At 42.3% G+C, this 27636-nt stretch overlaps 3 protein-coding genes and 1 long non-coding RNA gene across 7 annotated transcripts; 2 read left to right on the top strand and 2 right to left on the bottom strand.

Annotated features, from left to right (window-relative positions):
- Window positions 1-142: 142 nt before the first annotated feature.
- LOC139766355 (sulfotransferase 1C4-like) lies at window positions 143-6080 on the bottom strand. 2 transcript variants are annotated; one of them, XM_071694886.1, is made up of 8 exons: window positions 4903-6080; window positions 4515-4689; window positions 4002-4147; window positions 3553-3757; window positions 2901-3027; window positions 2155-2321; window positions 951-1071; window positions 143-276 (listed from the first exon to the last, which is right to left on the bottom strand). In XM_071694886.1, exons 2-8 carry the CDS (start codon window positions 4680-4682, stop codon window positions 164-166), a joined length of 1047 nt encoding a protein of 348 aa, XP_071550987.1. In that variant the 5' UTR covers window positions 4683-4689; window positions 4903-6080; the 3' UTR covers window positions 143-163. The 2 variants fall into 2 exon arrangements, with proteins under 2 accessions (XP_071550987.1, XP_071550986.1); XM_071694885.1 differs by having other exon boundaries at window positions 4515-6080.
- Window positions 952-11566, top strand: LOC139766361 (uncharacterized). The gene is made up of 3 exons (XR_011716862.1): window positions 952-2178; window positions 2903-3081; window positions 11272-11566. It is a non-coding gene; the product is annotated as an uncharacterized lncRNA (long non-coding RNA).
- On the bottom strand, window positions 10482-27315 carry LOC139766358 (sulfotransferase 1E1-like). Of its 2 annotated transcripts, none has more exons than XM_071694892.1 (7): window positions 27249-27315; window positions 15242-15417; window positions 14621-14766; window positions 13317-13521; window positions 12450-12576; window positions 11573-11739; window positions 10482-10634 (listed from the first exon to the last, which is right to left on the bottom strand). In XM_071694892.1, exons 2-7 carry the CDS (start codon window positions 15410-15412, stop codon window positions 10500-10502), a joined length of 951 nt encoding a protein of 316 aa, XP_071550993.1. In that variant the 5' UTR covers window positions 15413-15417; window positions 27249-27315; the 3' UTR covers window positions 10482-10499. The 2 variants fall into 2 exon arrangements, with proteins under 2 accessions (XP_071550993.1, XP_071550992.1); XM_071694891.1 differs by lacking the exon at window positions 27249-27315 and adding an exon at window positions 17077-17198 and having other exon boundaries at window positions 10483-10634.
- Window positions 14412-26290, top strand: LOC139766350 (uncharacterized). Of its 2 annotated transcripts, none has more exons than XM_071694873.1 (11): window positions 14412-14597; window positions 19890-20712; window positions 20886-21110; window positions 21269-22117; window positions 22579-22803; window positions 22947-23708; window positions 23818-24042; window positions 24206-24445; window positions 24592-25140; window positions 25282-25905; window positions 26062-26290. In XM_071694873.1, the coding sequence occupies exons 2-10, from the start codon at window positions 20365-20367 to the stop codon at window positions 25696-25698; spliced, it is 3840 nt and encodes a 1279-aa protein (XP_071550974.1). In that variant the 5' UTR covers window positions 14412-14597; window positions 19890-20364; the 3' UTR covers window positions 25699-25905; window positions 26062-26290. The 2 variants fall into 2 exon arrangements, with proteins under 2 accessions (XP_071550974.1, XP_071550973.1); XM_071694872.1 differs by having other exon boundaries at window positions 14413-14597; window positions 22944-23708.
- Window positions 27316-27636: the final 321 nt, after the last annotated feature.

The following is a 27636-nucleotide window of genomic DNA, read 5'->3' on the forward strand; positions in this document are numbered from 1 at the left end:
GTTAGTATCAATTGGACTGAAATGTTACAGTAAAAGAAAAAAAGGAAAATGAATAGCGAGTTCTGTTCTCAAGACAGCCAGAGAACTTAGCCATGAGTCTATCATAAACCAGTTCCGTGACGCATCCTATGATTCTTAAGTCATCTAGGGAGGTAGATTCTCCTCAGGATGAGTGTGGGAAGGATACGCCGATGTCCTTCAAGTGTCGCTCGATCCAGTGGTCGATCATGGCCTTATGCTCCAGACCCAGATGCTGTTTCCAGTCCCCAACTTCACCTGGGGGAGAAACACAGACCACAATAACTAGCTGGTGGCCTGGAAGAGCTTGGCATATATTCCAAATGGCCCTCTGGAAGAAGGATGGAAGCTAAGTCCCTGGAAGGATTAGGAGGGGGCGGCTCCTCTGGGCCCCTGGAAGGATCGTGGAGCGGGGACTCTGGGCCCTTAGAAGGATGGGAGTTTGACTCTACCTCTCTCGAGGAGGTAACCTAAGAATTTCCGTGTCATACATACATACGTATACAAGAGAACTCCATCATAAAAAGATACTCTGTCATCTGCCATGTACCCAACTCCTCAACCAACAACAGAAACACGAAAGGATTGTGATCATCATGCATTTAGATGGACTCCTTCATCTCCCATGTAGTAAGAGCACAGTGGACAGGGGTTCCCTCTGTCTTCTCTATTCACTCATCGTCTGTCTTTCAAGCAAGACCCACATGACACACGTCTCCTCCTGAGAGGGGTAGGATCAACACCAGCTGGAGACCCTTATAGAGGTTATGATCCCTCGTCTCCTATTGTCTCAAGACTACTGAAGTGAATGCTTGAACTGTGTCAATTGACTCGTGCTAATGTCAAGAGTCATCGACACACGATTAGTTTTATAACTTATTTCTCTGTAGGTCAACAGACCTATTCCAGGTCAACAGGTTGTTGAAACGAACCTTTCCTGAGAAATCCTCCATGACTGTTGAGGTAGTCCTGATTCGCTAACGAGTTCCTAAGGTCGTCTGCTTGTTGATCCTCTCTAACCTTCATCTCGCTGAAGTTGGTGTACCTCGCTACCTGTGAAATGTCTCCATGAAGATAGATTGCTGGAATTCCACTTCTGAACAAAGCGAAATTGTGTGTGTGTGTGTGTGTGTGTGTGTGTGTGTGTAAATTACAAAACCTACGTAGATATTTTATTTATGGAACACATGGAGAGTGTATGTGTTAATAGAGTTACTCTGGGCATCTGGAGGAGGAGTTAAAAAGATTTTTCGGTTGTTGGGCGTAGCTTGTTTGACGGCCTTAATGACCCTGGTAGTTGACAGCTGTGCCCAATGCACAACCAGCCAACCAACCTCTCAGACTCATAGTAAACTTAATAATGATGATGATTTGTATATGTGTACAATTATTCTAACCTCTTTACTCCTCCTATAAGGAAATATGAATGTATATGTAAGTATACTTCATCATTTCACATGTATATACCAGTCATCAATGAAATAACTGTATGCCCAACGCCTCCATTTTAAAACATTAAATTGAAGTCTCCAAAACCCAGATTTTTCTCTATTTCCAAAAACCTATTAATTTGTTCCATCGAAACAGAACTCAACTTGTCATTGTTACCAATCATGAATTAATTTTCCATTCAATGTGGTACAAGGTTCATGATATATTTACTTGTTAACAACAGCTGTATTTTATTTCAAGTAAACTTAAATGATTTTTGTGAACTTCTCATCCAAATAGCTCAAACAGGACCTCAAGTTCTCTGAAGTTACTCCTCCACAGTTGCTCCTCCTACCTTCTGCAGCAGCTCCTCCGTCAGGCTGAGGCCACAGTTACTCCTCCTACCTTCTGCAGCAGCTCCTCCGTCAGGCTGGGGCCACAGTTACTCCTCCTACCTTCTGTAGCAGCTCCTTCGTCAGGCTGAGGCCACAGTTACTCCTCCTACCTTCTGCAGCTGCTCCTCCGTCAGGCTGGGGCCACAGTTACTCCTCCTACCTTCTGCAGCAGCTCCTCCGTCAGACAAAGGCCACAGTTACTCCTCCTACCTTCTGCAGCAGCTCCTCCGTCAGGCTGAGGCCACAGTTACTCCTCCTACCTTCTGCAGCAGCTCCTCTGTTAGACAAAGGCCAAAGTTACTCCTCCTACCTTCTGCAGCTGCTCCTCCGTCAGGTTCGTTTCCAGGAACTTGTTCAGCTTTCGAAGCTCGGCCAAGTTGTTCTTCTTGAGTTCCTCAAAGAAAACGAAGTGTAGGTTAGGATGATCTCGCCTCTCCCATGCCTCCTTTAAGTGAAGCCAATATGGCCCGTATAACACTGCCAACATTATTAAACAAATGTTATATTTCTTCTCAACATGATTTGGGTAAAGGTAATATGGATGTAACAATTGCACGATTGATTACGTCTTGCAAGATATGCAAGTCAAATGAAGATTGGCATTTCATTTTTCTCTATTATATTATCATTATTCTATTCCCAATTTTAGTGAGATAGATCCTGTATACCTATTGTTCACTTATATTCTCTTTTTCTTTTTTTTCTTTTTGTGTGTAGGGGGGTGGAGGGATGAAGGAATTCATTGTATTTTGCTCCCACTTAAAAGAGTTATTTATATAACACACGGGCCAGCCTGTTCCATTAATGGCACCCCGAGCACACACACACACACACACACACACAAAATTTCTCGGTTTCTTTCTATTCACATTATCAATTTCCTGTTTTTGAATCCATGAATGTTGTATCTACCTTTCTCTTTTTTTTTTCTCTAAGACTTTCCTCTGTACTTCTCTATACTTACACTGTGAGCTTAAATTGGCTAAGCTAACATAGTAGCCACGGTGAATATAGCTGTCCTGTGGACCGATAAAAAGGTAAATTCACAATACTTACAGTCGTCGTCCACAAAGTACTGGACGAACTGGTCGAGGGTGCCAGCGAAGTCGGTGACCTTCAGTAACCGTGAGTGGTGGAGGAAAGAGACGACCACGTCCATGGGGTTCCTCGCCACGTATACCACCTACAGCGCCACCAGGAGGGAAAGAAGATGGTGTGTTTAGACTTGGAAATACAAGCAAGTGTTCTAGTCTTGTTTCCTCTGAGACCTATGTGGCAGGTAGGTGTTATTTCTAGCTCCACCCTTTGCCATTCCATTTATGTGTGTGAATGTGCCAGTGCCTTTCAAAGTTCAAGGGCACGGATTCCAAATCCTTCGTCGTGTATACACGCAATTGTCACCTCGTCCAGAAGGTACCCACCAAAGTATACACACACACACACACACACACACACACACACACACACACACACAGATCTACATCATACACCTATGCACTCAACAACTCTATCCCTCATCTCAACTTTACCTCTCCCCATCCAAACCGCTTCCTCTTTCCCTCCTAACCATCCGATTAATCCTATTCTAAGTTTCCTCCGGGTCTGACATCCCCACGTATCCTCTGTCGTCCTAGGCCTACTACAGAGCCAGACAAATAGCTGTCGCACCCTCACTGATGTTACGACACCCTCACCCATCCCACCTCACCTTGGCAGTGTCGAGGAGTTCTGGGTGGAGGAGGGAGAACGGGAGATGGGTCTTTAAGGTGCGGGAGTCGGGCGTCGCCTGCGCTATCTGGAAGAATATCCCTTCCTTAGGATCCCCATCTGGACACAGCTTCTCGAAGGCTGCCATTAGACCCGCATCGTCCTCTGATGGTGGGATATTTTTCGAGGCGAGTATTGTGTCCATCCTGGAATAGAAATACCACTGGATCATTTCCAACACAAGAGTCAAAGAGTAGTAAATACCCTTGTGGATATAGCTATGTGATCTAACCTGTTATAAAGTTATGTTCGGGAGTTTATAGAAGAGGTGTGACGCTATCTGATCGTCTATCCTCTGTCCTCCTTGTGATACAACACTCTTGTAGGATTCACACCCATTGAGGACACCAACTCAAAACAGAAGAGCACAGGACAACATATGATACTCACTCTATAAACGGAACACGATTGAAAGTGGAAATCTTGGCTTCGGGATTATCTAAATCCGGGTTGTTCCTCATCGTCCAGACGATCTCTTGTGTCCACGTCGTCCCACACTTAGGCCACGTCATCACCACCACGTCACTCTCTCGGAACTTTGGAATGAATTAGTGTTGTTGTATTATCCATCCTTCACTAGGGGCAAGGTTACATCTGCTCAGTAAATTCTGCTAGTGTATGATTCCATCATGAATGTTCAGCGGTGTATTACCTTCCAACACCCACACGGTCTTTCCCAGATAGCTGCTGTGTGTGTGTGTGTGTGTGTGTGTGTGTGTGTGTTAAAGCATATATTTGCTCTTCTGTAATTTTCCACATCTCACACATTCGTTCCTCCATATGGAAATGCAATAATGCAATGACACGTTACTGTAGAAGCAGCAGGAGTGATCCTTCCACTCCAGCAGCTACTGCGCTCATTACTCACACTGTATAACATTCATAGAAGGAAATAATATCTACCTTAAACTTGTAGTAGTTCTCAGCGAACTTGACGAAGGCGGAGGGGAAGAACCACCTGCCGGGCATGATGCGAACTGCGCCATCCGTGTATCCTAGGAAGTCCCTCTCCATACGCTTCAGCTCCTCCCCTTCCAGCTCTTCCACAGTGTGGCCGCTGGCCAGTTCCATCGTTCACCTACATCAAAAAGTTTTTCTTACTGTAAATACGGAGATCGGATCATAATCGAGGCGCCGTCCGGGCCTAACGCAATGGAGGCTACGATGCAATGTAAAATTTGGTACATAATTGGGTCGAGCTTGCAGAGAATAGGAGCTCTTAGCTATATGAACTCTCCGTCCATGTTTAGCTATGAATATCCAGCTCTAAAACCGCCTCCCGAACACCAACCTGGTCTTTCCTTCTGACGAAAACCCCAGGTAATCCTCCAGCATCAAGTGACTGGTCCTGACTGTGAGCAGGAACGCATTCGGTCAGCGTTTATACCACGCTGGGAGAGGCGATGAGTACGCCTGGCTGCTCATCTCCAGTGCAACGCCAGGGATAGAAATGCTCATTCAAAAGGCATCGTCGACACAGTTTGGAGATCACGACTCATGGAAAGATTAACTCCATAATTATTAATACCATCTGAAGTGGGAACTCACCGAAGCTAGGATTTTCCCTGAGGAAACGGAGAGATATGAGGACAAGACGAACCAATATAGAAATTATGGAATTGCACTGGAGGAGGTAGGGAGATCAGTGGGTCAGTAGAACGAAGCTTCAACAACAGGGAGGAACAAATGACCCTCACAGCCGCGTCTGGTGGTTGAGACATCTCGTGGTAAAAAGATACAAAACAAACGGAAAACAGGCGATGATGAAGGGCGTGTGCTGGGGTCTGCATATCTTTCCGACAGAGATAGGAACTAAGAAGGGCTTCTTTCTCTATTGCTCGGTCATCCACCCCTGACACCACCTCTCTCATTTAGGATGCAGTAATAACTGCGCCATGTCATGGAAGGCTTAGATTTCACGAGTACGAGTCATGAACACGATGCTCGAATGTGAAGCCAGTTGAAATACAATGATGAATGTTGTCTAAAACCAAACAGGGTTGTCGCGTGACTGTGTTAGCCACCAGACTGACTGACTTAAAACCTTCGAAAATGATAAAGTTTTACGATTGCGTTACGTGTATCTCAATGATATACATAGAAAAAAAGAGTTGTTCTGTTGTGACTTCTTGTTTTGCGTAATGAAGGCTTCGATTGTCTCTCTATCGCTCGCCCCGAAGCGCACTGTTCAACCTCACCCGACTATACTGAGAACAAGGATGTTGCTTGATGATGGGAGAGAATGAGTTGATGACGGGCTTAACCCTCGCTGAGGTGGTTGTAACCTTGTCAAATCCACACATACGGGAAGGAGAAGTTTGTGATTGTGATACTAGCGAAAAGGGAACAAGTCATGTCTCTGAGAACGAGTAAAATCTCAAGATGACGCTTTTGAGATAAGAATAGGAGTAGTTGGTGACTCTCACTGGTGATATGCTATACTAGAGAAGGCAACACTTCGTAAATACATGTGGTATCGATATTTACAATATTTACAATACTCCACTTACAGAATTTACAATACTCCCTTACAATCCTCCTCCTACAACATCGATATTTACAATATTTACAATACTCCACTTACAGAATTTACAATACTCCCTTACAATCCTCCTCCTACAACATCGATATTTACAATATTTACAATACTCCACTTACAGAATTTACAATACTCCCTTACAATCCTCCTCCTACAACATCGATATTTACAATATTTACAATACTCCACTTACAGAATTTACAATACTCCCTTACAATCCTCCTCCTACAACATCGATATTTACAATATTTACAATACTCCACTTACAGAATTTACAATACTCCCTTACAATCCTCCTCCTACAACATCGATATTTACAATATTTACAATACTCCACTTACAGAATTTACAATACTCCCTTACAATCCTCCTCCTACAACATCGATATTTACAATATTTACAATACTCCACTTACAGAATTTACAATACTCCCTTACAATCCTCCTCCTACAACATCGATATTTACAATATTTACAATACTCCACTTACAGAATTTACAATACTCCCTTACAATCCTCCTCCTACAACATCGATATTTACAATATTTACAATACTCCACTTACAGAATTTACAATACTCCCTTACAATCCTCCTCCTACAACATCGATATTTACAATATTTACAATACTCCACTTACAGAATTTACAATACTCCCTTACAATCCTCCTCCTACAACATCGATATTTACAATATTTACAATACTCCACTTACAGAATTTACAATACTCCCTTACAATCCTCCTCCTACAACATCGATATTTACAATATTTACAATACTCCACTTACAGAATTTACAATACTCCCTTACAATCCTCCTCCTACAACATCGATATTTACAATATTTACAATACTCCACTTACAGAATTTACAATACTCCCTTACAATCCTCCTCCTACAACATCGATATTTACAATATTTACAATACTCCACTTACAGAATTTACAATACTCCCTTACAATCCTCCTCCTACAACATCGATATTTACAATATTTACAATACTCCACTTACAGAATTTACAATACTCCCTTACAATCCTCCTCCTACAACATCGATATTTACAATATTTACAATACTCCACTTACAGAATTTACAATACTCCCTTACAATCCTCCTCCTACAACATCGATATTTACAATATTTACAATACTCCACTTACAGAATTTACAATACTCCCTTACAATCCTCCTCCTACAACATCGATATTTACAATATTTACAATACTCCACTTACAGAATTTACAATACTCCCTTACAATCCTCCTCCTACAACATCGATATTTACAATATTTACAATACTCCACTTACAAGATTTACAATACTCCACTTACAGAATTTACAATACTCCCTTACAATCCTCCTCCTACAACATCGATATTTACAATATTTACAATACTCCACTTACAGAATTTACAATACTCCCTTACAATCCTCCTCCTACAACATCGATATTTACAATATTTACAATACTCCACTTACAGAATTTACAATACTCCCTTACAATCCTCCTCCTACAACATCGATATTTACAATATTTACAATACTCCACTTACAGAATTTACAATACTCCCTTACAATCCTCCTCCTACAACATCGATATTTACAATATTTACAATACTCCACTTACAGAATTTACAATACTCCCTTACAATCCTCCTCCTACAACATCGATATTTACAATATTTACAATACTCCACTTACAGAATTTACAATACTCCCTTACAATCCTCCTCCTACAACATCGATATTTACAATATTTACAATACTCCACTTACAGAATTTACAATACTCCCTTACAATCCTCCTCCTACAACATCGATATTTACAATATTTACAATACTCCACTTACAGAATTTACAATACTCCCTTACAATCCTCCTCCTACAACATCGATATTTACAATATTTACAATACTCCACTTACAGAATTTACAATACTCCCTTACAATCCTCCTCCTACAACATCGATATTTACAATATTTACAATACTCCACTTACAGAATTTACAATACTCCCTTACAATCCTCCTCCTACAACATCGATATTTACAATATTTACAATACTCCACTTACAGAATTTACAATACTCCCTTACAATCCTCCTCCTACAACATCGATATTTACAATATTTACAATACTCCACTTACAGAATTTACAATACTCCCTTACAATCCTCCTCCTACAACATCGATATTTACAATATTTACAATACTCCACTTACAGAATTTACAATACTCCCTTACAATCCTCCTCCTACAACATCGATATTTACAATATTTACAATACTCCACTTACAGAATTTACAATACTCCCTTACAATCCTCCTCCTACAACATCGATATTTACAATATTTACAATACTCCACTTACAGAATTTACAATACTCCCTTACAATCCTCCTCCTACAACATCGATATTTACAATATTTACAATACTCCACTTACAGAATTTACAATACTCCCTTACAATCCTCCTCCTACAACATCGATATTTACAATATTTACAATACTCCACTTACAGAATTTACAATACTCCCTTACAATCCTCCTCCTACAACATCGATATTTACAATATTTACAATACTCCACTTACAGAATTTACAATACTCCCTTACAATCCTCCTCCTACAACATCGATATTTACAATATTTACAATACTCCACTTACAGAATTTACAATACTCCCTTACAATCCTCCTCCTACAACATCGATATTTACAATATTTACAATACTCCACTTACAAGATTTACAATACTCCACTTACAGAATTTACAATACTCCCTTACAATCCTCCTCCTACAACATCGATATTTACAATATTTACAATACTCCACTTACAGAATTTACAATACTCCCTTACAATCCTCCTCCTACAACATCGATATTTACAATATTTACAATACTCCACTTACAGAATTTACAATACTCCCTTACAATCCTCCTCCTACAACATCGATATTTACAATATTTACAATACTCCACTTACAGAATTTACAATACTCCCTTACAATCCTCCTCCTACAACATCGATATTTACAATATTTACAATACTCCACTTACAGAATTTACAATACTCCCTTACAATCCTCCTCCTACAACATCGATATTTACAATATTTACAATACTCCACTTACAGAATTTACAATACTCCCTTACAATCCTCCTCCTACAACATCGATATTTACAATATTTACAATACTCCACTTACAGAATTTACAATACTCCCTTACAATCCTCCTCCTACAACATCGATATTTACAATATTTACAATACTCCACTTACAGAATTTACAATACTCCCTTACAATCCTCCTCCTACAACATCGATATTTACAATATTTACAATACTCCACTTACAGAATTTACAATACTCCCTTACAATCCTCCTCCTACAACATCGATATTTACAATATTTACAATACTCCACTTACAAGATTTACAATACTCCCTTACAATCCTCCTCCTACAACATTGATATTTACAATATTTACAATACTCCACTTACAAGATTTACAATACTCCCTTACAATCCTCCTCCTACAACATCGATATTTACAATATTTACAATACTCCACTTACAGAATTTACAATACTCCCTTACAATCCTCCTCCTACAACATCGATATTTACAATATCTACAATACTCCACTTACAGAATTTACAATACTCCCTCCCGACATCTGCCTTGTGCCAAGAAAGTGAAAGCAAACGACAGAAAACCTGTAACATTGTGATTATCACTGCATTAAAGATAGACTATTTTATTCAGTAGGGACAGTAAAGAACACAGGTGTTCCCTCTGTTAGAATCCGTTCGCTTGTCCCGAACTAATTCAGTTGGCAGCAGATACGCTCCGTTTCCTCTGTCGGTCTCAAAACTACAAATTCAAAAGCTAATGATTGTCTCATATTCCTACCCATATAATCTATTGTCATGACGCTCAGAACAGTATGTCTATGCATCATAAGTGAGAGAGAGAGAGAGGGGGTTTGGGTATGTGTGGGTCAGTGTGGCTATGTAACACTATGCATCATAAGTGAGAGAGAGAGAGAGAGAGAGGGGGTTTGGGTATGTGTGGGTCAGTGTGGCTATGTAACACTATGCATCATAAGTGAGAGAGAGAGAGAGCGGGGGTTTGGGTATGTGTGGGTCAGTGTAGCTATGTAACACTATGCATCATAAGTGAGAGAGAGAGAGAGAGAGAGAGGGGGTTTGGGTATGTGTGGGTCAGTGTGGCTATGTAACACTATGCATCATAAGTGAGAGAGAGAGAGAGCGGGGGTTTGGGTATGTGTGGGTCAGTGTGGCTATGCAACACTCTTTGTAACTCCTCGGTATCCAGAAGCGGACTAGAATTCGTCATATAGACAAACCTTTCCTGAAGAATCCACCGTCGCTGATCACAATGTCTTGGTTCATGAAGGCATCGTCCATAGGATCTATAGCTTTGTCCTCGCGAGCCTTCATCTCGCTGAAGCTGGTGTGCTTCGCTACCTGTGAATTGCACGCCATCAGCCCAAAGCCTTAAATTTCACAGTGATAAAGATGATACATTTCTAGATAGGTATATTTCTTGCTTTAATGAATGAGATGTAATGTTTATGATTTATAAACCTAACAAGAATTGTGTCAATAATGAGATTTACATAAACATGTCATCATATATATATATCTCATTGAGCGACTGCAAATTTACATGTTAATCATATGACACGTTTGGCATATAATTTCCTTAATAAGGAAACACTTTCACAGGGAATTTGAATAGGGAAATCAATCACAGAAGTCCTGATGGTCTTAGAAGTTACCAGATGTATATAATACTTTTAAACTGAACCCGATATAAGTTGAAGGGAAGAGCAGGATAGATCGTTTTTCCCATGCTGTCTCCATCAACAATTTTTCTTCATTTATTTTTCCTCGTTGTATACTGTCGTGTCGTTCACAGTGTAATATGTAGGCTGACGACACTGACTGGTAATTACGTACACGAGTTGTTAACCACCTGTACATCATTGGCCTTACAGTGTGGAGAATTTTTTTGAGTCAGATTCACTGTCTACCACACCTTCAATCTAGCATTCGTGTTGAGTTATGTGTCTACGCTTCTTATCGTTCATCTCTCCCACAGGAGTGTGTTTAGCGTCGCTCTTAACCTCTGTGTAGCTCCTCCTCCGTCAGGATGGGACACAGTTACTCATACCTTCTGCGGCAGCTCCTCCGTCAAGCTGGGACCCAGTTACTCTTACCTTCTGCAGCAGCTCCTTCGTCAAGCTGGGACCCAGTTACTCTTACCTTCTGCATAGTTCCTCCGTCAGACTGGGACACAGTTACTCTTACCTTCTGCATCAGTTCCTCCGTCAGGATGGGACACAGTTACTCATACCTTCTGCAGCAGTTCCTCCGTCAATCTGGGACCCAGTTACTCTTACCTTCTGCAGCTGCTCCTCCGTCAGGTTGGTCTTCATGAACTGATTGAGCTTTTGGAGTTCGTCCATGTTCTTGCTTTTGAGATCTTCATAGAAGACAAAGTGCAGGTTAGGATGATCCCTCTTCTCCCACGCCTCCTTTACGTGCAGCCAATACGGTCCGTACACCACTGTCAACATCAGATATTGGACAACCCTTTATCTTTCTTGCTTATTCATTAACAGGAAAGAGAGATGTGGAAAATGTATAGGGGGAAAAAAAAGTAACAAGATATACAAGTTACGACATATTGCTGATCTATTCATGGGTCAATTATTATTAGGTACTCCATTCGACTTCACATATCGTCTCCACGGTGTCGCTTGCATATATCCTCGACCCACACCTAGTGTGTTCAAATGAAATACGCATTTCCGCAACTATAAAGCACCACCAAAATCCTTCCCCTGTACATACACGTTAAGCTAATACCTCAAGTGAAACCAGTGCATCCATTCAACCCTTTTTAATCGTCTTCAGTCACAAGTCTAACTGTTTCAGGAGACTTTATTCTTCAGCGATTCCTAGATGTCATTTTACTCCCAATACCACATGTTCAATGTATCTATAACCCGCTATCTAGATGCACTTCACAGCACCCATTCGCTAGGTCCACATCATAGTTCCCACTATCTACATCTACTCCACATTTCATTAATACTCAGACGGACACAGGCGTCAAAGAAGCGATATGTATATATACATAGTAACAGGCAGGTCTTATCTACAATCAGCTCTAGCATGAATAACGCCCTGGGAGCAAACATACAGACCTTATCTACAATCGAACCTGGCCAGACTCGTTGCCAACAAACGTGAAGTAAGGCCCCCAATACTCACACTCGTCGTCCACGAAATACTGGACGAACTGGTCGAGGGAGCCTTTGAAGTCATGACACTTGAGGAGACGCGAGTGATGGAGGTAGGAGACGACCACGTCTTTTGGGTTCCTCGCCACGTAAACCACCTGCAAAGACCCACACCAGGGAGGGAGTAATATATGCACTTAGAATGAAAAAGGGCAAACGAGTGTCAGATGTTCTAGTCTTGTTCCACAGAGAGATTTCTTTAGGCCCCTATCACTGTATCTGTGCTTGTGGTTGCACAAGTATCGTTCAAAGATTAGGGTTACAGATAACTTATTTCTCGTTATGTGGTTACAAGCGCAACGACTTACCACCTCTGGGAAGTCGTGGCTTTTGCTGAGCATTAGTATTTCTAGAGATACAAACTGTAGACGTATCCAAGCCCTTGACATCAATACAGATATGGAACGCACTCCGTTCCCACGGAGCTCAGCTGAAGGCCGTCCATCCACTGTGAACCATACATAGCTTAGCTCTCCCCTTCCCACACCAACGAGCAATAACGTCCCTATATACACATACCCTCAGTCTTCACGGGGATTGAAATATGGCACGAGAGGGGGGGGAAAAAAGAAGTGTTCAGCAAACTAAAACCACACCACAGTAAAGCTTACATCATACAACTCTACATTTTACAATTATCCTCCATATCTCTACACCTCTCCCTGCCCAACCCCCTTCCTTTTCTACTCCTAAGTATCCCATCAAATCCTATCTTAGGCACATTACTTGGCTGTAATCCTCACGCATCCGCTGTCATCCTGAGCGTTCTACAGGGCCAGAACAAATAGCTGTCGCACCCTCACCGACACTGTAGCACCCTCACCCATCGCAACCTCACCTTGGTCGTGTCGAGGAGTTGTGGGTGAAGGAGGGAGAATGGGAGATGGGTCTTAATGGTGCGGGGGTCGGCCATCTCCATCGCCTTCTGGTAGAACATTCCGTCCATGGGATCCCCATCTGGACATCGCTCCTTGAAGGATGACTTCAAGTCCTTATCTTGACACATTAACTCTAACATATAGCCAGGGACCAGCATGTCGAAACTGAAACACAAATATCACGGATCATTTCCATGAAGGCTAGAGAGTCATCGAGGAGTGAGTGATCAAGGAAAATGCAAGTGAAATGAGGAGGTAAGGTCATGATGTCTCCTTTCGTCACCACAGGAGTAGATGTAGCAAGTCTTTCGATAGATGCCAACAGTAGAGGGTTTGTTATGACCACTGTCATATATCAAGTTAGGAGGGGCTCATAACTTGGAATTAGTATCAGAATCTCTAGTGTGGACATTACGTGAGTGTGTGATATCAGAGACAACCTCCACGAAGTGTAGAATTACGTGAGTGTGTGATATCAGAGACAACCTCCACGAAGTGTAGAATACTGCAGCGTCACCATGACTAAAAACTGTCCTTCATCTTGCATGAGTCAGCAGTGACAGCTAGCGCTAACGACGGCACTGCATAACACTCTATTGTGTAGCGTTCACTGCTCGCTTACCATAGTAGAAAAATGAACGAGAAATACCCAAAATTGGATCATCCGAATGACATTTTACTTCTCAAGTCTTCCTTTGAGAAGTTGGAATAAATGACGTATCCTACAGCAGTCACAAGTAGTCAAGATTAACAAGCCATGTGTATTCCTTGGGGGAAGTGTCTTATGTTGACAAATCTGCACAACATATGCGTGTGGGAGGGTGAGTGTCCACACCCGCGAGCTTCTCCTCCAATACAACATATGCAGGAGGCTGTGAGGGAGCCATCACTCTCCAGAGTGGAAACAAATACTTTGCAAGGTGTAATCCATATATAAATATATATATATATATATGTATATATATATATATATATATATATATATATATATATATATATATATATATATATATATATATATATATATATATATATATATATGTGTGTGTGTGTGTGTCTGTGTTCTACCTGTCATAAAGCCAACTAAAAGAGTTTTTTTTCTCTCAGATGTTACAGTGACCTGCTATCACCATGAAGCACTTCGTCTTTAAGGAGCGTCAACCAACTCCCCCTCCCCAAGAATTCACAGGACGTGAGTTCGATGTGACGTGAGTTCGATGAGACCATCTTACAAAGCACAGGTAGGTGGACGGCAGATACTCACTCCATAAAAGGCACTCGATTGTGGGTGGGAACCATAGCTTGAGGATTATCTAAGTCCGGGTTGTTCCTCATCGTCCAGACGATCTCTTGCATCCACGTCGTCCCACACTTGGGCCACGTCATCACCACCACGTCACTCTCACGGAACTGAGAAAAACGATCATATGTAAGTTTCCCCATATCTTTGACCCCAAGAGTAACAAAAAATATTGTCTTCTATTATCCCCTTTTCACAATGATACAGAGTTTCTTAGACATTTCACCGTAGGACATGTGTTAAAGAATATCTATATCTTCCATTTCCACATCACTCAAATGCATTTCATTTATGCAAGACCAGCAGGATTGATCCGTTCACAGGAGGATCAACCTATCTACACAACATCCAGCCACATTCGATGAGTGTTCACACTAATGCACAGAAGGAGTATGTACCATAGTAGATATTAGAGACCAAATAGCATACATTATATGCATACTTCTAGATCTTACGCTGACTAGGAGCATCACCTCCTTCAGTAGAAGAGGTGAGGTCATGAGAAAGAGGTTCTTGTGACTACTAACAGGATGTGAGTAGGCCAGCACTCGTCTCTCACACTTGTACTTAAGAAGTCATACCTACCTCAAACCTGTAGAGTCTGTCGGCGAACTTGGTGTAAGCGGAGGGGAGGACCCACCCGCCGGGGTTGAGGCGCACCAGGCCGTTGGTGTAACCTTTGAAGTCTCGCTCCTGACGCTCCAGCTCCTCCCCCTGCATCGCCTCCGCCGTGTGCCCGCTTGCCAGATGCGTCATTTCACCTGTGTCGTCAGGTTTTAGAAGAACATGACAAAGATTTGAAAGAAGGATGAACACTTTCGGAGCGTTGCTATTCTAGCACACAAGGACATGTTCACGTACAAGTGGATAACTACAGTACACCTAATATAGAAGAAAGGAAGACTCATTCCTGGTGAACACATACCCCAATTTACAAAATATTTCCGTCTATATACTGTGGAAAATGATGGGAATATGTAGAGGAGAATTGCGCCAAATCATTACACTAGAATAGTCAGAGTAGCTATGTAATATATGTGTGTGTGTGTGTGTGTTTGTACTCCACAGTGGCAAACAACCAACCGCCAAGTAAATACGAGGGCTAAATTCAGCCTCGCACGCCATCAAGCCTGTCCTCACAGATCCCCTCCGTCCCCACCCTGCCCCAGCAAACATGGTTACACCCTCGCAAACCTGTATTAGAATCCACAACATCAGATGAACGCGGATCTGAAATTCTGAAATTACGCTCCCAGGAATGTAACAGTTATACTTTTTCCTTCCCCCTGTGTTTTGTGCAGTAGACACCACCCATCTTTAGAAAATTGTAGCTAATCCCTCAGCACCTCACAAGATCCTTCTTCTTCATTCCAGAGATGCAACTACCACATTAGAGACACAGATCCCTCACCTCTCAATGGTCATAGACTTTGCTCACAAAGGTGAAATACACCTCGGCATACTACTTGACTTGCGATCCCTCTCGATGGACGTGATCGGCTTCCTGTGCGCTCCAGGAACCCAAGAGAAGGCGTTCCTAAGGCAGGAAAGTAAGAGAGGAGAAACAGATAGATAAATCCGCGTCAGAGACTGCTGCAGTTCCGTCTTTTCCCAGCTAACTAAACGTTCACGAGTAGACCATCTCAGAAAGTGGCCACTTCAGTCAACTTGTGACACAGTGGCAGCAAAAAGGCACACCCCCTTGATATAGTCTGCTGGTCAGTGTTTGAACGACCCAGAGAGAGTGAAGTGTTGCAGAGAAATTACTAGAGACACTAGAAAGAAGATGGAGATGCAGTAGAAGATGGAGAATTCATTAGGTATGTCGAATTCTGGTCAGGTATCCCGGCAAAGATTACCAGTCATAGTTCTGGGTGTGTTAGTGAGGCAAATAGACACAAGTAAACGTGAAGTGCCTTTTGTGGATCAGAATTTTTTGTAGGCATGTTTGCATTACGCCTTATAATGGTTGCCTTAGCCATTCGCACACGTATCAGGCCTGCAACTTCTAGGGTACAAATACGCATATACAAATACATCTGCACACATGATTCTCACACATTCCTAGACCATGGATATTGAACAGGTCAAGTTATCCATCAATATTACCCGTATCATTACGATCGTTTTGCCATCGCTAATGGACGAAAAGATTTAATCTTGAATAATAGAAATGAAAGAGATTAGAAAAAAAAGAACATCACGCGAGGATCCGAAAAAACAAACCAAAACGCGAGGTGTTGTCATTCCATCAGAGAACACAGCGTCCACGCATCCTCGGCGTACCACAGGGCGGCTATGATATCAAATATTTCACGTCTAAAGTCTTCTATTGGTAGACAACAGACGCATCCACTCGACAGAATATAATGGACTTTCTCTCTACAAAACTCGTGAAGCCTTAAAACGTGAAGACTAACCTGTAGATAAAGAATTCACTCGGTGACGCCTGCACACACGAACCTTTCCACGGGGTGAGACCAGCCCTCACTGAGAGCTGGGAGGGAGGATGATAACATCAGACTAACTCAACCAGGATGGAAGGTCAGATAAGTACTTTGCTCAAGGACAACCCCAGCTCTATGACACGGGGGTGGGGGAGGCGATGACGACAACGACAACTCTCATGGGAAGAATAACTTTATTTACTGATGTCCACTGGAGTTAGGATCTCAAACCAAAGCCAGGGTGATGAAAGGTAAAGATGTGGATTACAAGAGGAGGAGGTAGTGAGAGAAAGTGGTTTGACTCGTGCAGTGGGGACAATAAAACCAAGAAATATCTTGGCAAAGCACCACTAAAGATGATTGTCTTCATAGTCAACATCCTCCAAGGCCGACGAATCCTCTGAAGATGACTACGAATTTGTGAGTGTGCTTCAAATATACACACGACTTACCCACATCCTGGCTCTTCCCTGGGTCAGCAACATCTGGTTCTCTGAGATTTGTTCTCTCACACTTTCAGCAACGTGATGTAGACACGCTGGTAAGTAAGAGGCATCACACTGAGCACATAAATGCAGTTGAACAAACACACCTGCACTAATCGTCTGTTAGAGAGGTAGCGCCAGGAACAAACGAAGAAAGGCCATATTTGCTCACAGACATTTTATAGTTGTCAGGTGCCATGCTCCGATACCCCAGCCTCCCATTCCCCCACTCCAACCACAACCTTTCCGTAGTTTCCCTACGGTTGCTTTATATGCCCTCTTTCAGTCCATTGACAGCACGTCGCCCCCTGTATACCAGTCACTCTTAATTCATTTTATCACATGCACGCCTTTCATCAACCTGCGTGTTCAGGCTCAGATCACTGAAAATCTTTTTTCACTCCATGCCTCCATCTCTCATTTGGTCTCCACTTTTTTCTTGTTCCCTCCATTTCTGACACATATATCCTGTTAGTCAACTTCCCCTCACACATTTTCTCCTTATGTCTGAATCATTTCAACACGCCTTATTCAGCTTTCTTAATCATGCTCTTATTACCACAACTTTCTTTTACTCTCTCATTACTTGATCACACCACCCTACACCACGTATTGTCCTCAAACATTTAATTTCCAATACACCCACCCACTTCTACCCATTGCCATCTACAGCCCATGTTCCGAATCCGTACAGCATAGCTGTGACTACTCTACCATCAAACATACCCAATTTCGCTCTCTCACACGTTTCTCAGTGCTCCCAGAACTTTCGCCCCCTCATCCACACTATGACTCATTTCCACTTCCATGGCTCCATTCGCTCCCATATCCACCCCTAGATATCTAAAACACTCGACTTCCTTCTTTTTCTTTCCTTTCAAAGTAACACTCCATCTAAACTGTACCTTAGCACTGCTGAATCTAATAACTATGCTTTCATTCACATTTGCTCTCAACTTTCTCGTTTCGCAAAATCTCCTAAACTAGGACACCAACTTCTGCAGTTTCTCACTTGAAAACATTACCAGCGCCGAGTCATCAGCAAACAACAACGGACTCTCTTCCCAGACCCTCTTACCCCCCATGAAGACACCAGACTTGCCTCTTACCTCCCTTATCACCCTATCCATTAACAAGTCAATCAGCCATGGTGACATCACACATGCCTTTGATGTGCGCACTCAGGGTGTACAAAATAAGCCTGATGTGTTCATTCAAACGACGAGGTGTTCGAATAACCTGAGCCAAGAGTGAATCACCTACCCCCACTGGTGGAGTGACGGAGCAGCTTTTGTTTGGACCGCTCATGACGACGTTGTGTAAGAGGGAAGCGCCTGTCGCTGAGGCGGGAGGTTGAGACGCCAGCCAACCTGGTGATCCACCACAGTAAGAATATCTCTTAACTCACGGGGTGGTGGCTGGGGAGGAGGCGGAATAGAGGGGGAGGGAGTTGTGGTTGCGTGGCGGAGCAGCAGCAGTGGGGGCCTCTCCTCACTCCCATACTCGCTCCACACGCCATAATCGTTATATTTACTCGCATGTATAGATACATCATCATCATCATCATTCTCTCGTGGATGATGATGATGGCATTTCTCAACACCGTGATGGATATGTATGAACGACTATTCTACTGAGTTGATGTGAATATGTACTCATGCTTCGCTATTATTGTATCTCTCATATACAGAGCGATGTATACGTATAAACTGCTAAAGGACAACGCAGTAACATGAGCATGAAATAGACTGTGTTAATCAGACTTGCAAACTAAAGTTAGATGTAGTTCAAGGTTAATTAGAGAGAGAGAGAGAGAGAGAGAGAGAGAGAGAGAGAGAGAGAGAGAGAGAGAGAGAGAGAGAGAGAGAGAGAGAGAGAGAGAGATTAACCCCAGGACCAGTTTCAATGAATGAGCTGGTGTTACCCCACGACCTCTTTCTGTAAGCTCCTGCCGCCCGAGCCAGTCTTCTTCCAGTAGCAGGGATAGTGATCTCCTTTGTAGTGTGAAGTTCTTTGATGAATCTCTACACTCGGTGATACAGCCTCGCTAAAGGTGACTTTTCACTCGCGGTGTCACCTCTTGCTGGCGGAACCTGGTTACAAATGCCGTCCTACCTACCTCTCTTCGTTGCTGTATCTCCTCTGGTGATGTGATTATTACACGAAAGTGAACTTGGGAACTTATCCTGTTTCATTTTCCGTGGACTCATAGGAATATATATATATATATATATATATATATATATATATATATATATATATATATATATATATATATATATATATATATAATCATAATAGGTACGTGAGTGACGAAAGAACTTCGGGAATGTATGAGTAACGTCTCAGACCTGCACCAGACTCTTCCTTGGCACCGCTCTTGGCACGCCTTCGGCTCTCGAAATAACCAGGTGACGCCCTGGCTACGTCACACCAGTGGGTGGGGTGCCTGGTATAAAGGCACCAGGACCATCCTCACATGACAGTACACAGGTGACAGCTTGAGGTGTCAACCCAGCTCCAGCAGAAGTGCTATTGTTCATCACCTCTTCAAGAGTAGATCAAGTGTGAAGTGTTCTTCATCACATCTCCTCAAGTGTAGATCGAGTGTGAAGTGTTCTTCATCACATCTTCAAGTGTAGATCAAGTGTGAAGTGTTCTTCATCACATCTTCAAGTGTAGATCAAGTGTGAAGTGTTCATCACATCTTCAAGTGTAGATCAAGTGTGAGGTATTCTTCATCACATCTTCAAGCGTACATCGAGAGTCATACACTATGGCACCCATCTCAAGCCTCAGTTCACTCTCTACCAGTTCCTCAACGATGAACAGATGCCACTGTGGAGCTTCGGCAGATAATTTGCTGAACTTTTATCTGCCTATCAGCAGAAGGGGACTTTTCCTCCAAGATTCTTTCTTCGAGCATGCACACGCGCTCTTCAACGACGCCGTCAGACAGGTCCTGGGAAGATGGAGCGGGTCAGAGTCCCTCATGACTGACAGATGGAATGACACAAACCTCTGCCTCTCTAACAACCTCAGTCGCTACAGGCAGCTGCGAGCACAAAACCTGAAGGAGGAGAACCAAGCCGTCACCGCCCGCGACGACAACGCTAGTCATAAGGTAAGCAACATAAAGACTTGAAGATCACAATACCCAACACCCAGTTCTATCCATGGGTTCCACGACGCTTAGTGGTAATCTTACGCTTAATTCACATATGACATATTTACGAACCATTATGATTAGAAACTTCATCAATGACTTATAAACAATGTCGACTTTTGATGTTCCAGATCGTATTAGACGTCCATGACTTCATGGACGGGGAGGTGAAGGTGAAGGTGGTGGGAGAGAGGGAACTGGTGGTTGAGGGTCACACCAAGACCAACACTGGGGACTACTCTGTGTCCTCCCAGAGCTTCAGACGCCACTTTACCTTACCAAACCTGACCAACATAGAGACCATCACCTCCGTCATGTCCTCCGATGGCATACTTACCATCACTGCCCCAAAAATTGTAAGTACATAAGTAAGAAGTTCAAGTATTGTAAGTATGATTTCAGAGTTCGAGTGGTACTAGAATATCACTGAGAGCTAAGTTCTTAACACTCAGGTGAGATAAACAAAACCTTGCAATGTGACAACCCACTAAACATATTCTCATCTCATCAACAGGTGAATCATGAGAACAAGGAATATTTGACGATTCCCATCACAGTAGAAGGGACAACGAGTACCAATCAGGCAGAGAACAACGCTGCTTCTTCTCAGACTACATCAAGTACTTCGACGTCTTCTACTAACGGCAAATTGTCGGACACAACAGAGGAATGTCGGTGTAAAGCGGGTTGTCAAGAATATGAAGCAGTGAGTAGCTCAGTCCGTCAACAGAACCGACGTAAGGTTCCAATCAAGATCAATTCAACGGTGATTGGAAGCGAGTGTGATTCACAGACCAGCGAGAGTAAACACTCATGCATTCATTCGAATGGTTCGATAAACTCGAAGCTTGGGGCTGAAACAGAAACTGAAAAGCTTTTGGCTAAAAAAGCTGATGAGAGTTTCATCAAAACTACAGACAAAAAGACAGAGAATCTTACAAACTCTGCCCAGATGCACAACGCCTCAAATGTTTCAACAAACGCAAGTGTTGCATCAGACGCTCAACACTCCACAGTGAAGCAGGTTCACACTAATTCGAAGCTTCAGACTCAAGATTCAACAACATCATCGAAGGTCAACATGGGACGTGATATCCCCATCTCTAACTGCAGTTTTCTCCCCATCACAAAACGGGGACTCTTCTCCAGTGACTCTTTCTTCGAGGACATCCGAAAGGACTTCGAGAACACTGTCAACGAGACCTTAAGAAAGTGGGGTGAGACGGGGCTCCTCACTGACAGATGGGGTGACGCCAGCCTCCGTCTGTCCAACAACCTGGGGCGTTACAGACAACTGAGAATCCATAACTTGAGGGAGGAGGACCAAGCCGTTACCGTTACCTCTGATAACGCTAGTCACAAGGTAAGCTGACCTTTCTCACTAAAGCTTAATATCCAAATTTCGTGGGAATATTAACGATTCCAAACACATAGCAGGTGTTCACTACCAGTGTTAACATAAAAAAAGAAAAGTTCTGATGGAGCGTCATCTTAGCTCTGGGCGAGTAAAGTAAAATGTATATTAGTTTTTTGTGATTTAAAAGGTCAAATAATAGTGACGTATGAACAACTGAACATTGAAAGGCATTGTAACCGTGACTTGTTTCTTTTTACATCAGTCCACATAGTGCACAATTCTAAGCATGAAAACAAGTGACGACTTGGAATAAGATGTCTCAAGCCTCTCTGAACCCTTAAGATAGACTAAATCTTTCTTTAAAACATTTTCAAATGGAATTGGATCAACGATTATTTCAAACTATTTGAAATATCATGATTTCATTTACTGCTTTGGCATTTATATAAATAATTATGACATTCCAGATCGTGTTAGATGTTCATGACTTCATGGACGGGGAGGTGAAGGTGAAGGTGGTGGGAGAGAGGGAACTGGTGGTTGAGGGTCACACCAAGACCAACACTGGGGACTACTCTGTGTCCTCCCAGAGCTTCAGACGCCACTTTACCTTACCAGACCTGACCAACATAGAGACCATCACCTCCGTCATGTCCTCCGATGGCATACTTACCATCACTGCTTCCAAAAAAGTAGGTACTTTTAGATCATACGTCTCTAATATCAAAAGTAAGTACTTTAAGATCATACGTCTATCAAACCAAAAGTAATATTTTGTTACTTAGACTTTTATCTTTGCAAAAGTCTTTAACTCGACTCTTATCCTATTCAGCAGGTGAACCAGGCTACAGCTGAAGGTTATATTATTCCCATAATGGTCGATGGAAAATCCAACACTGATGTTAAGACCTCGTCCACCTCAACCTCCCAGGCTGCGTCTGGCAACACTGCATCTACAACCAACTCCAAAAGTCTTGAGGCAGAAGAGAGAACATGTACTGCTGACGAACGCCAGGAGAAGATGCAACAGCAGAATGTAACTAAATCAACTCTGCATGAAAAGAGAACAGAGACCAACACAGAGGACAAGACTACGTGGAACAACGTAAATGATTCACAGAAGAAATTTACTCAACAATCCCACGAACACGTCACTTCTCAAGAACATTCGAAGAAAGGAAAAACAATCCCCATCCAAACAGAGACAGAAGCCAGCCCAGCTGCTGAACCACTTACCGCCACTCCTCAAGAGACAAGAACACAGAGCCATCAGAGTGCGACGAGTTCTTCAGAGAAATCCACACTCACATCTCAGTCTGGAACGTCAGAAGACAAACACTCTGTCACTGAGTCCAGCGACGTCCACTCCCTCAGGAATACCATTCTACCAGTAACAACACGAGGCCATTTCTTCAGTGATTCCTTCTTCAGAAATTCTTGGAAGGACTTCCAGGACGCCGTTCAGGACGTGGTCTCGAAGTGGAGTGACCGATCTTCCGCCACTGACGACATGACCTTCTACAGGAGTCTGCGAGACCGAGATATCAAGGAGGAGTACCAGGCGGCCAAGTCATCTGAGGACGACGTCAATATCAAGGTGAGCTGGAGGTTCGTGGGTGTTGTCTACCATCTTGAGACTATAAGAAGTTCAGTATAATGTCCAGTACATATCAGGTTCCTAATATAAACCTTGAACGTTCGTGCAGATCGTCGTGGATGTGAGGAACTTCACAAATGGTGGGGAGATCACAGTAAAGGCTGTGAGGGAGAGAGAGTTGGTGGTCGAGGGACGCGTGCAGAAGGAAGAAGATGGTTCCTCGTTTACAAAACGGTTCCTCCGCCACTTCGTTCTGCCTTGCGACGTCTGCTTAGAATCCGTCACTTCCGTTCTCTCTTCAGATGGCGTGTTGACCATCACGGCACCGAAGAAGGTAAGTTTCCTTTCACATCTTAAGTGTCCATAATTAGGTAAGGTTTTTAAGACCTTCTCAGTTCCTATAATTCATAAACAATTACCTGGTAATCATAGACTGAGATACAATGTACTTTATCATGATCTATCATTTGTGATGTTAATCCAAATGACGTTTTTAGCCATCCAACCTTCGGATCAAGGAGGTCATAGTGCCCACAGCCGTCGAGGAAGGAACACACAAGACCGAGAAGGTTAACTTGACATCCGAGCAAACCTCGAGGCTAAACACTGAGACACAGACCAGCGCTGTGTCTCCAGCTGTCCCAGTCAAGACTGAAGGTTCCTCAGAGTCCTCAGCTCAGGCTTCCGTGCGAGAAGAGTCCTCATCTCGTCACAACTCATCCGTTACGTCACACAAGGTAAGTGTTACACTGACCTGTGACAAGAACTCTCACACAAGGGCAGGCGTTGTCCTGGGAATACTTGTATCTATGATCTGTTCCTGATGAGAAAATCGCCTAATATTTCCTCTTTGTTATTAATAAAAAGCCTTTATTTTCGACAGGTTAGTGACGTAAGGGAACACATCATTCCACTCCAACTTGACGAAACACAAGAGAGTCAAACTTCTGCTCAGGAAAACATCAGCACAAAGAACACAAAGCCTAAGAATTCTCTCAGGAAAGATGACTTTTGGATAAAGCAAACTGTTCAGGAGGAGAATGAGATGAAAGATTGTACAACGGACGACAAGACTGGTGTTGACCTCGAAGACATTAGTCAGGTCACGACACTTGGCAGTCAGTCAATGACCAATGAATCCACAAACAAGAAAGTCTCCTGTATGACCCAACATGACCAAACTGAACTTGAAAACGTCAGTCGTGTTTCCCAAGAGAAATGGCTGCCCATAACCGTGAGGGGAACATTCTTCAACGATTCTTTCTTTGAAGACAGCAGGAGTAACTTTGCTGCAGCTGTGAGGGACGTGCTGAAGACAAAGGAAGGATCTTCCCTATCTGACGACATCACCTCCTACAGGAGTCTACGTGAGCGGGATCTAAAGTTGGAGAACCAAGCAGTCCATGTAGAGGAGGACCAGCAATCCTTGAAGGTAGGGACTTGCAAAACCTTTTCACATACAACTTAAAGTTAGAGTTATAAGGTTATAGAAAAATGTGATCTATCATTAAAGTGATATAGTTACAGAAAGGTGTTATCTATCATCTCCTATATGACGCAATTCTCTCCCCAGATTGTGATCGACGTCTATGACTTCATCGAAGGTGAAGTCAACGTCTCAGTCGATGGAGGGAAGGAGTTGGTGATCGAAGGTCAAGCCAAAATAAAAGAAGGAACCACACGGACCTTCCTCCGTCGTTTCTCACTCCCTCGCTTCGTCGACCTGGACGCGATCACCTCAACCATGTCGTCTGACGGTGTTCTCACCATCATCTCCCCAAAGCTACAACAAGGATCACCATCCGGGACAAGTGAGAAGGAAGTGTTCACCGAGAGCCAGGCGAGGATAGACACCCAGAGCGACGCAGGGCGAGCATGGGCGGAGAAATGTGAGAAAAAGTCAGCTAAAGACTCCGAGGGTTGCAGCTCCCGCACCTTCAGCAGTACCTATCGTTCCCTCCAAGAATACTCCTCCAAGAAATCCTTCTAAATATACGAGTTTGACTTAAGATTAATCATCGGGACCAACGTTTAGCAAAATTAGTTGAATTCTTGAATAATTCATTTGATATCGTGGATAATGTGACGTATATTTTGTTATGCTCAGTTCTGTTTTGATATCGTGAGACACTTGGGTGAAGAATTAACAAAATCAAGAGGCATTCGACGGGAACTGTGGATGGCTGAGAATATACAGGTAAGGAAACCTATATCCTTATATCAATATCATCTATATTTCTTCTCGGTTTGATAATCTAATGAATAATTCCCTGAACAAACAATGATAGTAGAGTAACTGTCTAATCATATCTAAGATTGCTGATAGCATCCATCTTTTTTTATATTCCCACAGATGCCATGACCTTCCTTCGGACCGCGTCAGTACAACCTCCAACCTGATCATTCCTGAGCAAAATTTATCAGATGACAATGCACCAAAAATTCTTGTTGTTAATGTATGAATTTTCCTCCTGTGTTTCCGTCAGATTGAAAACTATTGACGACAACGTGAAAGAACCTTTTCTACTTGTTATATCCAAACCCAAATGTCTACATACGAAATAAAAGAAAGATGAAAACTACATGGTAGATAGATTTTCATCCCTATTGTGTCATTGCTTGAATACTGAATAAGATTTTCATATACTCTCAAAGAAGCAACGTACAGAATTGGATACATCTATCAGGGATATTCAGTTGTGAAAAGAATTCAAAAGAGAGAGTAAGTGATTTACACACACACACACACACACACACACACACACACACACTCATCGAAGCATTTGAAGTATCAAAACGTTTCAACAATTTTGACCAAATTCAGTTCCTCAATTTACCTTTTGGGATACTTTCTATTTTCAAGCTTTTTATAGCAATTCAAACGGCTATGAAAAGTAACATCGGCCTTCGAGGCCACATTTGGAAATTCTTGAAATGTACTGTGAAGAATTCTAAGTTGATAATCCTTCTGAAATGGCTTTAGAAAATCACTAAACCATGTACAAGATGGTATAAAGAATTCAAGTCTCTGATACGCATAGCCAACCAGATCAAGGGTTAAATACAGTACATATATAAAAGGTTTTGTGTATGGTTAAACCTCTAGAAATAAAAGCAATAAGCTGCTCTCCAAGTCCCGTCCATTATAGTCATGTAAAGAGCAGGAACTCGAAGCCGGAGCCCTATAGTTATACCCGTTAAGTATTCGTTTTCTATTCATACTAAGGATATGTGTCAAAGAAAACGTTTCACAAGTTCCACCTATTCTTATTCAACAAGATTATATTGCTCGAACATTATTGGAATTTGTACAACGTTTCCTCATTGCCCTATATTTCCACTATGTAATGTATGTATACACTGCTGCTTAATTCACTGGGCTGTTTGTTATATGTAAAATAATGAATAATTCTCGTCAATATGAGCTTCTTTAAGCAACATTGTTTCTTGTTATCATCATATTTTTCTACAACTAAAGACATCCACAGAACATCTTTCTTGGAGCAACAGAGCTTTAGAAACATGGCTAACTTAACTTACCTTGTGATGTCCAGATGGCAATCACAACTTTTACGAAATAGCAAACAAGAGTGACAGGATTAATGTGTCCCTTGAATATATTAATGTTGAACTGAATTATGTAACATGATTACAGAATGCCAGAGTTACAGACTCTATAAAAAGTGGATTGGATACTTTTAAGGCATTTTTAGGGTGTTGGAAGCTAAAATGTAGTTTTCGAATGTATGAAATGACTATTGTTGCTAGTTATAACATGTTATTTATGATATTGTACATTACAGGACGAACTGGCAGACATGTGTACCATGTATAATGTCAATATTTTCGAGTTTTATTGAAATCCATAAAACTCGAAAATATTGACACCATATATGCTACAAAAGTCTGAGAGTTTATAGGTTTGCTA

Source organism: Panulirus ornatus, chromosome 57 (genome assembly GCF_036320965.1).
Source record: "Panulirus ornatus isolate Po-2019 chromosome 57, ASM3632096v1, whole genome shotgun sequence".
NCBI classification, from domain to species: domain Eukaryota; kingdom Metazoa; phylum Arthropoda; class Malacostraca; order Decapoda; family Palinuridae; genus Panulirus; species Panulirus ornatus.

Coding starts and splice junctions, on each gene's coding strand:
- LOC139766355 (XM_071694886.1), bottom strand. CDS start 4,682: ATGGAACTGGCCAGCGGCCACACTGTGGAAGAGCTGGAAGGGGAGGAG. Junction 3,758..4,001: donor AATCGTGTTCCGTTTATAGA/GTGAGTATCATA, acceptor TTTCTATTCCAG/GATGGACACAATACTCGCCT. Junction 2,322..2,900: donor GTACTTTGTGGACGACGACT/GTAAGTATTGTG, acceptor TAATGTTGGCAG/TGTTATACGGGCCATATTGG.
- LOC139766358 (XM_071694892.1), bottom strand. CDS start 15,412: ATGACGCATCTGGCAAGCGGGCACACGGCGGAGGCGATGCAGGGGGAG. Junction 14,767..15,241: donor ACAGACTCTACAGGTTTGAG/GTAGGTATGACT, acceptor CGTTTTTCTCAG/TTCCGTGAGAGTGACGTGGT. Junction 13,522..14,620: donor AATCGAGTGCCTTTTATGGA/GTGAGTATCTGC, acceptor TTTGTGTTTCAG/TTTCGACATGCTGGTCCCTG.
- LOC139766350 (XM_071694872.1), top strand. CDS start 20,365: ATGGCACCCATCTCAAGCCTCAGTTCACTCTCTACCAGTTCCTCAACG. Junction 23,709..23,817: donor AGGACGACGTCAATATCAAG/GTGAGCTGGAGG, acceptor ACGTTCGTGCAG/ATCGTCGTGGATGTGAGGAA. Junction 24,043..24,205: donor CCATCACGGCACCGAAGAAG/GTAAGTTTCCTT, acceptor TGACGTTTTTAG/CCATCCAACCTTCGGATCAA.